We start from the raw sequence: 13,044 nt of genomic DNA on the forward strand, positions 1-13,044 counted from the left end.
CACCTAAAAACGTTTCTCTCCTCATGTATTTAACGAAACCTTTTTTTTATTATACAAGTTATTTTAAAAATGAATAATTATCGAAAATTTCAAGAAAATATGACTATTATTTGATTTTTGCTAGATTTTTTAAACAATGATATGTTACCAGCTTCAAAAACATCAATACATAGGAAGTTGTTTTAAAACATCGATAATGTAAACACGATTTTAGTCTCGCATTTTCATTATTTTTGTATGAAAAAGAAGATATTATCAGTTTATTTGAAGCTTCTTCTATTGAATGGTAAAAAGGTTAGGATGTTAATATTAAATTAATCTACAGTTACATCGTATTACATATAGAGAGGGTCAAAACTGTGGCGCGCGTTTGAGGTACCTAATTACTTAACAAGTAACAACGAACTGAAGAGAACGGAGAGAAAACGAAGAACAATAACTCCTACTAAAAATATAAGAGTTATTTCCCCTTGCCAATGTTGGTTAAAAATCAAACTTTGGTTAAATTCACCTGTTATGGAAAAAACTAAGTTACGCATTACGCAATTCTAGATTGTTTAATAAATTGGTGTCTTAATATCTATCCTTGCCTTTCAGCAATAGTAATTAGTTGGAAAATATCATGTTCAACTGTCTCAGCTGTCAAAAAATCGATATTAGTGAAGAGCATTTGAAAAATTACATGCTCTACGAATTCAAAAAAAAAAAAAAAAAGTAAAAAAAAAGAAAAGAAAATTCAGTTGATGAAACTACAAGGAATATTAGAACTTTCTATGGGATGTTTTCATTGAAAATGTTAACGGCGGTTTGGAAAATTTTCTTCTTGAGATTTAAGCCTGTCAGATCGAAATTTTGGAAATTTTAATTATTTTTTTTAATTTTAACATCTTTTGAAAATATTAATTATTTTTGAAACTATAATAATTTTTTTAAAATTCAATTTTTTTTTTATTGCAATTGCTTTGTTAAATGTTTGAATTCTATTTTTTCTATTTTCATGTATTTTCTTATCCTGACTTTATAAAATCTTATGCAAATAAAGATATTTTCTTTCGTTTATTGCCTGATGCACCTTCACTGGGAAATGGCGATAAGTTTGATCATGACTATTTTAATAACTGTCCAGATCGCCCTCTTACGGTAAGTAGGCTGGATATCTCATTTAAAAATTTGACCTTGTGTCACATCAGGTATTTAATGGTGTGTGAGTAAATCTCTCCGGCAAGGCCATTCTCCCAGGCATTATGTCCTTATTTAGAAGGAAAGGCTGATCTATTCTCAGTGTCTTGGGGCAGGTATAATAAAAAATGCCAACAGATACACAATGATGGCAAATTTTGAAAACATCTAGAATGATCGTTTTCCAGAGAAGTAGATGTTTTTAAAAGGGAAATCGCTCCGGTCAAGGCATAAAGTCACTTGATGTCAGGAAAGCTGATTATTGCAAAGACAGGAAATGCCTATTAGCCTTAGTCTTGGAAATACCAAGGCTGTAGATAGGAGGAAAAGAATCAGTAGGAAGAGTTTCTACAATTCTTAGAAAGAAGCTATTGGAATAGGAAGCTGAATTACAGAAAGGCTTTAAAACAACAAATTGTTTGAAACCACTAGACCAACAAGTCAAACGAGCTGGAACAAAGAAAGCAGACAATAGATCAGATAATTCTGAAGAACACATGCTATAATAGCATTTATAAAAAAATAGACTGAGACTAGCAACATCATGTGTGTGTGTGTGTGTGTGTGTGTGTGTGTGTGTGTGTGTGTGTGTGTGTGTGTGAGAGAGAGAGAGAGATTGAAGAAAAAAGAGTGGGCCATTCCTAATACGGAGATACGTTTCTGCAAGTTATTAAGAATCCTCAAATGAGATTCATCAGTTCAAGTATAACAGCAGTATTTCATAAAGGTTTGACAGATTTGTAGAGATAGGGAACAGTCCAGCTGTGAGAAAGTGTTTGGACTGACCGTGAACAAGAAGAAAATTCAACAATCCTAAAAGAAACAAACTACTGGAATAGGAAGCCGTGTTGTGTTCTTATCTAACGACATCTATCTATCTATCTATATATAAAAGTGAAAGTGTGTGTGCGTCTGTGTGTCTGTGTACATTTCCCTACACAATAACTCTGTCAATTTTTAGTCTACAGACTAGAAATTTGATATACAGGGTACTGAGATTTGGGAAAATCGATGTGATTGGTTTTCGGACAGAAATTTGACGATTAAGGGGTCAAAGTTCAACGATTTGACCTTTGAGAACCCTACTAAACTCCTCCGAAACTTTTGGGTCTAAACACGTGACATTTTAGATATAGGTTCCTTGGACATGGATCTAACTTAATAACTTGATTTGAGCCCAAAACAATAAATGTTAAGGGGTCATAATAGGGGTCAAAGTTTTAAAAAATTGACCTCTGCGGTCTCTTCCAAGTTACTCAGACAATTTCTGTCTGGTCTAAACATTTGAAATTTTGCATAAAGGGTATTCAGAGATAGTGCAAGCTTTTTCATCGGTTTGGGTCGAAAATTTTTAGTTACCAATATATAAATGTATCTATGTATGTTTGCATGTCTGCCTAAAACTTTCGACAGAGGCGACTGATTTTCACAAGATCAGTATCGTTTTGAAGTTCGACCTTTCAGACGACAATTAGCGAAAAATTGGCTAAAAACATTAATATCTTCACCTTTAACTAGGCACTTTTCTACAGAGGGGGGGGGGTCACTTTTTTCGCCGATATTTTTGAAAGTTATCATCCCCTTTAGATTGTCTAGCCTTAATTTAAAACAAAATGTCGCTTCCGGTTTGGCGTAGGTCGTAACAGCATAGACGTCAGATTTTTGCCCCGTTCTTTTCCTCCTTCACGATACGGTTTCGAGCCTGCCTTCCTACTACCATTTTTTTATTTTATTTTTTGCTTTTTTTTTGTTCAACAGACACATCCAAACACCCGGGGGCTGAAATGCTAGTATATCTATAAAAGTGAACGTGTGTGTGTGTGTGTGTGCGTGTGTGTGTGTGTACATTTTCTTATGCAATAACACTGTCAATTTTCAGTCTACAGACTAGAAATTTGATATACAGAGTACTGAGATTTGGAAAAATCTTTCTAATCCATTTTTGTCCAGACATTTGGTTGTTAAGGGGTCAAAGTTCAACGATTTGACCTTTGAGAACTCTACCAAACTCCTCCGACAGTTTGGGGTCTCAACACTTGAACTTTTAGATAATGGTTCATTGGACATAGATCTAACTTAATAACTAAATTTGAGCCAAAAACAGTAAAAATTAAAGGGTCATAATAGGGGTTAAAGTTAAAAAAATTGACTTTTTTTTGTTGCTCAACATACACCTCCAAACACCCGGGCAACACCGAGCTGAAATGTTAGTATATAAATATATATATATGTGTGTGTGTGTACGTTATTCTCAGTATAACGGACTGTTGTCCTTGTGTTCTAAATGTCTATCTTAATAGCCCGTGATTCATCTAGTGTTTTAGTGTGTGCGTATCAAGCATATGTTATACCTGTAATGAAGACGACATACCTTTCTGCTACTGGTCGCTTCTAGGGGATTCTTCAACCATCTTGGGGAGCTGGACCTGTTTTAAAGAAGATGCTTCACAAGACATTGACCAAGATGTTGTAGGATTTTATATATTTTATTCACTTACCAAAGTATTCGTCATAGCAGAAGGGGAGTGATTGATGAACTCTTGGCCTGTGGTGTTTTCTATGTCTTCATTCTGAGATTGCCCCTATCTCATGGAGAGACCTATTTTAGCCCATCTGTCTTTCTCCGCATCTCAGACCCAACTCAAACTATGCTCGTGCAAACGGGAACACGTGACATGTGAAACATCACATCCGATCCCCGCTTGCAAACTTCTGGTGCAAGTACACCGGGTCACAAAATTTGCAAGTTCACACCTACATGTGAGATAGTGCTTTTATTTCAGGATTCCATGCTGTGATTGCGTAAACGCCAGACAGAGCAATCAATTTAAGTGCATTCCATTTCTTCCAGATACAGAAAGAGAAAAATGTGAAAAGGAAAGAAGAGAAAGAAGTAAGCTGAAGCAATGGAGAAGGAAAGAGAGTAGCTTATAGAAGTTAGTAAAGTTTTCATGTTTGTTCGTCTCGTATGCACATTTACTAGTGCCTAAAATTAAATAAAAGTTTCATTAACAAAGTTTCTGTCCTAGAACTGTTCGTCTGTAGAACAATATCGTGGGACTGCTTGCCAGCTGACTACAACATGATTGATTTCAAGCCTAATGTAAATAAGCTTTTGTTGAAGTGTCCTCTTAAATAATTTATTCATACACGTTCCGCCATTACTGATCACGCTGTCTTATCCATTTTACACTTATTAACCCTTATCCTCGAGTGGCCTCCATGCCTTGATAAGTGAGAACCCCTAAGTACAAAAAATGAAGTGGACGAAGATCTTGTTCATTTGGTCAAACACTCGGTAGACATATTTATTGTATGAATGTATTTCTGTGACCTGATCATGTTACACATATGTTCATGCTTCATGACGTCATAACACTGTTTCTTAAGATCCAGTCTTTGTAGTAAGAAACCCTGGAAAATACCGAAAGTCCTTCGCGACAATCCCACCCATATGACACAATTCCAACGAGGACGTTACGGCCATCTCTTTTGCGGTGACAGACCAAAGGGCCACCTGAATCACCCTGCAAAAGAACAACAAAAAAGAAAATAAAATTTTATTTTTGATAAATTGATTTTTTTTTTTACAAGGGAGTCACCACCTATCAATGCCCAAAGGCTACTTGAGGATAAGGGTAATGAGTGTATTAAAGGACGGGTTAACAGGAACTTGTTCATATTTGAGTTGAAAACAAACATATTTTAGTAAAGGTTGTAAGTTTAGATCACGTCGGGTGTCACCATTTATAGAAATCTGATGTACATCTACATATTAGTAATAAATGAAAACTGTTACATGAAAAGGAAAATAAAATATTTTTTTCTAACGAGTAGTATTTATCCAAGTGAAGAAAATGAAAAGCATTTTTTCGGGCCCAGCAAGTTTAGCAGTAGTTATCTTCAGGCGAAAATCGTTGATGGCTGAGTATTCAGTAGATAGGGACAGGAGAGAAAGGAATGGAGAGATGCCATTCCTCGTTTCCTGGGTTCTCTCTGCTGACAGACCGTAATACCCAAATGGGCTGAAGTAGTTTTTCAGAGAAGAGATAAAATCCATGCACCTTGATGTTTGGATGTCCAGTAGACAAGGACACGAGAAAGAGAGAGAGGGAGAGAGAGAGGGAGGAGGGATAGAGAGGGAGGGAGAAAGAGAGAGAGGGTGGGAGAAAGAGAGAGGGTGGGAGAAAGAGAGAGAGAGAGAGAGGGAGGGAGAGAGATGCCAGTCCTCATTGTTCCAAGTGAAGAAAATAAATGCTTGAGTGTCCAATAGATACGGACAGGAGAGTGAGAGAGAGAGAGAGAGAGAGAGAGAGAGAGAGAGAGAGGGAGGGAGGGAGGGAGAGAGAGAGAGGGAGAGAGGGAGAGAGAGAGGGAGAGAGAGAGATGCCAGTCCTCATTGTTCAAAGTGAAGGAAATAAATTCTTGAGACGGACATGAGAGAGAGGGAGGGAGGGAGACGGAGAGAGACAGAGAGGGATAGAGAGAGAGGGGGAGATTGACAGAGGGAGAAAGAGAGTGAGGAGAGAGAGGGTGGGAGAAAGAGAGAGAGAGGGAGAGAGAGGGAGAAAGAGGGAGGGAGAGAAAGAAGATATATATATATATATATATATATATATATATATATATATATATATAGAGAGAGAGAGAGAGAGAGAGAGAGAGAGAGATGCCATTCCTCGTTTCCAGGGCTCTTTCTGCTGACAAACCATGCTGACAAATAAGGTGAAGTAGTTCTTCAAGGAAGAGATAGAATCTATGCGCCTTGCAAGCTGATTGATTAGTGTCTAACCAAATCACCTAGCAGGGACGGTTCTCCACAAGAGAAAATAAGTCTTTATTGATGGCTGCTACGTCTGCATTTTATTGACGCCACTAAGAAAATTAAAAAAACGTTTTAATTATTACCAAAAATTCATATTATTGATTTGATCAGCAATAATGGCATATGGAAAAGGCGTGAATTAATTTCTTCTTGAACTATCGACCTTTGTTTTTTTTTTTACTCATGGACCCATTTCCCTTCTTTTTTTCTTAGTGGACCCTCTCATAACTATTGGTTATAAAACAATATTCTATTTTTTCACTAATATACATTTCGAGGTTTTAATACATAAAAAAATAGTATATAATTAAGCTTGATTTAAAATTTTTTATTTTTTATTTATTTTTTTTAATTACATTTTCACCCCAAACAAGGCACATTGCCACTTTGATGTAGGGGGCTACTATCATGGATATAATCTACAGGGGTACTATGTGGAAAGTTGGGCAGCAAGATGTCGGTTTACGTTACACTTGAACTTCTGCATGTCAGTACAGTTGGGGAAGCAGGAATCTGGAAGGGAATTCCAAAGTCTGGCGGTTCTGGGGAAGAAACTACTGGAGTAGAAAACTAATTTAATACAAATAAAGTATTTGTGACATTCGCTGTTGGGTATGTATACAATTAATACATACGAGTCTCGGGAAAGGACCGATCAACGAATGCGCTAAGCTATGGTTCTCCCTTCGCCGTCGAGGTCAACAACAATAGAGAATCAAATATATTTATTTTTGTTGGCTTGTCTCGACTAGAACCCAAAGCGCGCTGCGGTTATGCGGAATTATAAATTCCATTGTGGGATATTTTACATACGGCAAACAACAGAAAGAAAACCAAACATCGGATTATATTTTAATTCCAAACCACGGGTGCATCACGCGCGATTTTTTTATTATCCAATATAGAAAAATAGGGAGAGGGAGATTTTATTATAAAATGAAAAGTCATATTACACGTTACTATACGTGCCAGTTCAAAATATTTATATGCTGAAATAATAAAACAATTATTCATACATTAAGTTTGAATTTGATTTTTTTTTTGTTTTTATCACTTCTTCAAAACATTCGATCTTTTTTTTTTTTCATTAAAACATTCGATCCTTTTTTCTTGTATTTATGTCCATAATGCATCCGCATTTCATGGTAGAGAAAAGAGGAAATATATATGCAAACATTTTAGACCTCTTCCGAGACTCATATTTGGTTTCTTCTTTATCTCTTTTTTTTTTGTTGTTAAAAGACTATAACCCGCCATGAAAAGTTCTTTCTTCGCGCTTTTCATATTGCCTTCCACATTACAAGAAAAGATATCTGTATTTACATTAGATTCTTCCAAGCTCATATTCTTCTCCTTTTCCTTTTTTTTTCCTTTTTTTAGTCTTGATGGGATTAATTCGGCAATCCTTTTTTTCTTACACCCCACGTGGCGAGTTGCGTTTACACCATTTTAAATCTTCGCGGCAACTAAAACTTTTTGCCGCCTCAATTATCTCCCTTCGTCCTTGCCCCTGCTGATATTCTTTTTCTACGTTCTTTCTTTCTCTTTATCTCTCTCTCGTTATCTTGTCAATGTGCTGTTTCGACGGGTTTGTTTACATTTTTCGTACGGGCCCGTCACATATTCTACAATAATAATGATAATAATGATGATAATAATCTAAATTAAAGTGATATATATGTATCTATATGTGTGCCTAAATCAAAACGCGGATTCCATGAACAAAGCTTCTTTCTTAGAACTGCACGCCTGTGGAACTCTGTTCCGTCTGCCTGCTTCCCACCGTACTACAACTTGGATGTCTTCAAGTCCAATGTTAACAAATTCCTAATGAACCGCCCCCTTAAGTAAACACTTCATCAAATCTCCACACTAACGTAATGTACTTGCAATAACCCTTATCCCTGAGTGGCTTCTGGGCCTTGATAAGTGGTGATCACTGTGTAAAAAAAAAAAAGAAGATAATAATTCTTTACCACAATCTTGTATTATAATATTACAATGTTTCTTCCATGGTCAAGCCAATGGAGATCAGAGCTCTTCAGGAAATTGAATTCCCTGTAGCATTTATGTACTCTGGTTAAAGATTTTGACAAACAGTTAAAGTGAAATGTGCAATAAAAAAAGAAACAGGCATATTTATTCAATGAGATCGCTGTGGTTGATGCTGTCTGAGGCGCATATTTAAAACCAGCTCCTATCACATTTTTTTCGTTGCTTTCAAGACAATTTTATGGAGATTTTTTGAAATCTAGAAAATACATTAAAATTCGTTTGAATGTCTACTTCAACTTTTTCTAAAACCAAAATTGCAGTAGAAATGAAATTTTTAATAGTAAAAACCATTATGAGTTGATTTTCCTTATGGACTCCAAAATATCATTGTGGACCCCAGAAAGATTCTATGGAACCCTACGTCCCATGTGGACCCTGATTAAGAATCCCCTGATCTACTATATTGTTGCATTAGCTGTATCTAATCGGCATTGGCCGGAAGTAAAAGAAAAAAAATCACTGACTTTTAATAAAATGGAAAATAAATTTAGTGATTTTAATATCGTAATTATTGTCAGTCCAAAGGAAAGCCTCATCAACACCCGTAGTTTTGTTTGAGATGTCTCCTGCGACAATCTCATCATATCTACTGATTCAATATGACCATGTGGTACTTTGTATATGTGTGTTAACAATTGTATATATATGTTATTTATTTAGTATGTGTGTGTTAACAATGGTATATATATGTTATTTATTTAGTATATGTGTGTTAACAATTGTGTATATGTGTTATTTATTTAATATATGTGTGTTAACAATTGTGTGTATATGTTATTTATTTAGTATATGTGTGTTAACAATTGTATATATATGTTATTTATTTAGTATATATATGTTAACAATTGTGTATATATGTTATTTATTTAGTATATGTGTGTTAACAATTGTATATATATGTTATTTATTTAGTATATATATGTTAACGATTGTATATATGTGTGTTAAAATCTATTTTTCTTATCTAAATAACAAATACTAAACATTTCTGTATTTCACTGGCTAGTAAAAATCAAGTATCGATTTGAAAGAAACATTGCTTTTTAAATTTAACTTGGAAATCCGAATCAATATATATATATATATATATATATATATATATTAGATATAGTGCATGTGTGTATATGGAATACATTTTTTGCCACTCACCTCGCATGTTGCTTGTGTGTCCATAACAAATTGCCCCGCGCACACATTATGACCTGTCACTGTTGGATTTAAGTAATGACAACGGTCAAAGGTCAGCAGAGGAACTTTAGCATAAAATAAATAAGGGGAAATCGGACTTTGTACTGAAAAACGAAAACACAAAATGATTATCAATTCTTAGGAATAAAGTCTTACAAACGTCAATTATTGTATTATCGAAAATTTGAATATTTTAAGTCTTTTAAAATACAAAGTTCTGATTGAAAGTTTGAAATAAAGTGTTATGTATCTAATACAATGATGAGATGACCATTTATTGAAGAAAAAAACTTGAAATTTTTGTATGCCTTTTTGCATAATAAATTTGTCGTCATTTTTTAAAAATTTATTGAATTTAATTCCAAAATTCCATTTTTACTATTGCTCTATCTCGTGCATTGAGTTATTTTTTTTTTTTAAATCTGATTGGGATTGTCTTATAAATAGTGATACTAATATAATATCAATAAGAAATCGTCACAATCAACTGTCCATGAACAAATTCAGTATTCATTTCTACTTATATATAAAACGCACCTTTTCTCTGTGTGTCTGTGTGCATGAGTTTGTTCTCTGTGGACCCTGAAACCGATTTGTTTGTTCTAATCACCCCTGGCTATAAATATAATCGTCCAAATCTTTGTGATCATACTCAGTACATTTATGTCAAAATTATTGCAACACACATCGATTTCTAGTGAATAAATCACCTGCAGATTATTTAATCTGCTGACCTGGAAATAATCAAAGAATATCACAGCTTGTACGAGTTTCATTTTTCACTTTTTTATATTCTTTGTTTATTTCCAGTCCCGCAGATAAAATAATTTCGTGTTTATTAATATTATCCCCACACATAAGCAACAAAAATATCAGTTCAATGCATAATATACGGTATGCTGTCAGAAATAAATGTGTAATATTAAAAACATAATGATGGTTTAACAAAACATTTGCATATAACACTTATTTTTATTTATATATAAAAACACTTTGTCTACATGTGTGTTCGTTCTTTATGGACTCTGAAACGGCTGGACCGATTAAAAAAATCGTACAAATGTACTTTATGCTTCTGGAAGTGTTCTTAGATAAGTTTTGTATTGGAATGTCTCCAATAAGTATTGAAAATCGATAATTAAAAAAATCTGATTAAAGAAGGAATAGTTCGATTTTGACCAAAGTAAACACCCTTATACAGCCTAGCACCGCAATTTCATTTAAATAGTTTTTGGCACCGCACAAGCAGAAGGGCCAGCGTTTAAAATCAACAGTGAATTCTTTGATAAAACCGAGGCGTGTTACAAATAAATGTTTTTGTTTGGAGCGCAACTGAAGCATGATACTTGACTTTTGCATTTTAAACTTAAATTCAAGTCATTATATCAGAATAATTTTATGAAATCAACAGTAGATTCTCTACAGCGCAATGTAGACTACAATGTATTGTGGACTAAGTCACTGCAGAGAGGCATGTGAAGCTTCCTCTTGGTGCATTGCAGTGGATCCCTGACTAGAGGCAATCAATCGATTTGTTTGAAAAATAGGCGATTTTATCGATTTCTATGACAATAAAAATATTGGAAGTGTGGAACATTCGTTAATCATCATTCAACCCCGAGCAACGTCGGATCTACATGCTAGTATTATATATATATACTAGCAAAACTATGCGTCTGGGTGGAATATATTCTTGCTAATAAAAATGATAAATTTAGAAATTCATAATACTGCTGCATAAAAAGGGACAGACCCAGTAATTAAAAGAGCAAATTAGATAAGGTTGAAAACGATATTTGGAAAAGATTAGAATCGAACCCATTAAGAAAAGTTAAAAAAGAATACATATTGAAATTCTAGGAACGGAGAACGATTGTCATTGTTCTTGGAAATAACTAAATATTATATTATTTATGTCAGAGTTAGATATGAACAATGCAGTTTAGAAATAATGATAAAATAAATAGGTTATAAATGAAACAATTCATTTAGGAATTTCTTTGTTTGCCAAAGACACGTTTAGACATACGTAGATGAAATCCACGTGAATGAATTTGACATGTCGAAGCACACCTTTGACGTAATAAAGAAAGAGAATACCCAATATATTGAGACAGGGTCCGAAGTTAGAGACAGTCAGAGTCAGAGAAGAGTTAGAAGAGACTCAGAGAGGGTTGAGTCGAGTTAGCTGAAACCCTCTTGAAGCGAAGGCAGGAAGATACAATAATGTAATTGTAAAAGCTTGAATTCCTGATTAATCAATCAACCAGTTGGTAGAACAAATGGATCATCAATTATATTTTGTAAAAATGTCTTCGTCGTTGTCATTACAACTGAAAGGTAAATGTGGTTTTGTCTATCATCTGTAAATGAGCTTTGTGTAACACCCCTCCAAGTATTATGTGCCCCCTCCGCAATCATCAATAAGATATCCCCTTTGATGTAAAAGAACTGTATAAATGTCTCTCCCAGCTCCGTATTAATAATGATAATGAACAAGTAAGAATTGTCATCGTTGTCGCCATTTACCCTGTTATACAAACGACGCCATCGTCATTGTGTAACAGCGTCACATAAATGTCTCCTCTTCCTTCTCCGATATATACGCCTCAATATGTTATCTCAATATGTACCCCTCTACACAACAATACCATATAATAATTAATATATTCCTTTTAAAATAAAAATTAGATAAATCCAGCAACCCATTTACCTGATTGGTGAGCCGTTTGGTCTTTATATAATAAACATTGCGAGTACAGAATTGTGCGGGTTAGGGAGCTGTTTCTCTCGCACATTAAACAGATTTCATATTTAACCTTACTAGGATTGGAAGTGGGTAAAAGACTTAGCCTCTGTTGATAGAAATTGAACTTAGTTGATTTAGAACATCAGTATCAATTTATTTTATTTTTAAAAATATCAATCGCCCCCAGACAAGGCATGAAGCCACTTAGTGTAAGGAGCTAAAAAATATTACTTTAGGGTCAAAAACTGACCAACGATAAGTGTTTAATAGGTAGATTTCGACCCCCCAAAACAGCAGTTTTTCCCTCTTTGTCAGAAACATGGAATGTGAGGACTAAAGGACAAAATAAGTGAAGTGAGAGTTACGAGGTCGCCGAAAGTAAATCCAAGGCCCACTTTTTACTCTCCTTATCGAACCGATGTATGAGAAAATTGAAAAACCATGGAAACTCCTGCTGAAATACCTGAATCTTATATAGGTAGTGTTAATCGAAGTTTTAACTATGAGTATTGATTATTTTATTCTGTAATTGAGAAAAATGATTTAAAATTATTTAAAAGTTAGCACTTAAACATTCGTATTACATAATAACTAAGAACGATTCACCCCACCCTTTGCAGCAACCTAAGTGTGTAAAAGCGGGGATTTTTTTTTTTAATTTTGGAATTTTAAACAATCATGCTTATGCACAAATACTGGAACAGTATGCCCTATTTTATTGTGACTTTTAAAAAGTAATATCCCTATTCAATTATTATTTTATTGTGACTTTTAAAAAGTAATATCCCTATTCAATTATTCTTTTATTGTGACTTTTAAAAAGTAATATCCCTATTCAATTATTATTTTATTGTGACTTTTAAAAAGTAATATTCCTATCAATTATTATTTTATTGTGACTTTTAAAAAGTAATATCCCTATTCAATTATTATTTTATTGTTACTTTTAAAAAGTAATATTCCAATCAATTATTATTTTATTGTGACTTTTAAAAAGTAATATCCCTATCAATTATTATTTTATTGTGACTTTTAAAAAGTAATATCC

At 34.0% G+C, this 13,044-nt stretch overlaps 1 protein-coding gene across 1 annotated transcript in view; it reads right to left on the minus strand.

Moving 5' to 3' along the window:
• Positions 1–3,719: 3,719 nt before the first annotated feature.
• The window catches only part of LOC145243022 (anionic trypsin-2-like), a 53,505-nt gene continuing 44,180 nt past the window's right edge, over positions 3,720–13,044 (minus strand). Inside the window, exons 5-6 of the mRNA XM_080106136.1 lie at positions 9,209–9,351; positions 3,720–4,706 (exon numbers count right to left, since the gene is read on the minus strand). Of these exons, the coding sequence (XP_079962262.1) occupies positions 4,542–4,706; positions 9,209–9,351 (308 nt within the window). The 3' untranslated portion in view covers positions 3,720–4,541. The remainder of the gene's footprint in view (positions 4,707–9,208; positions 9,352–13,044) is intronic.

This window comes from Euprymna scolopes, chromosome 21 (assembly GCF_053919585.1).
Source record: "Euprymna scolopes isolate OS-2025 chromosome 21, ASM5391958v1, whole genome shotgun sequence".
Classification (NCBI taxonomy): domain Eukaryota; kingdom Metazoa; phylum Mollusca; class Cephalopoda; order Sepiida; family Sepiolidae; genus Euprymna; species Euprymna scolopes.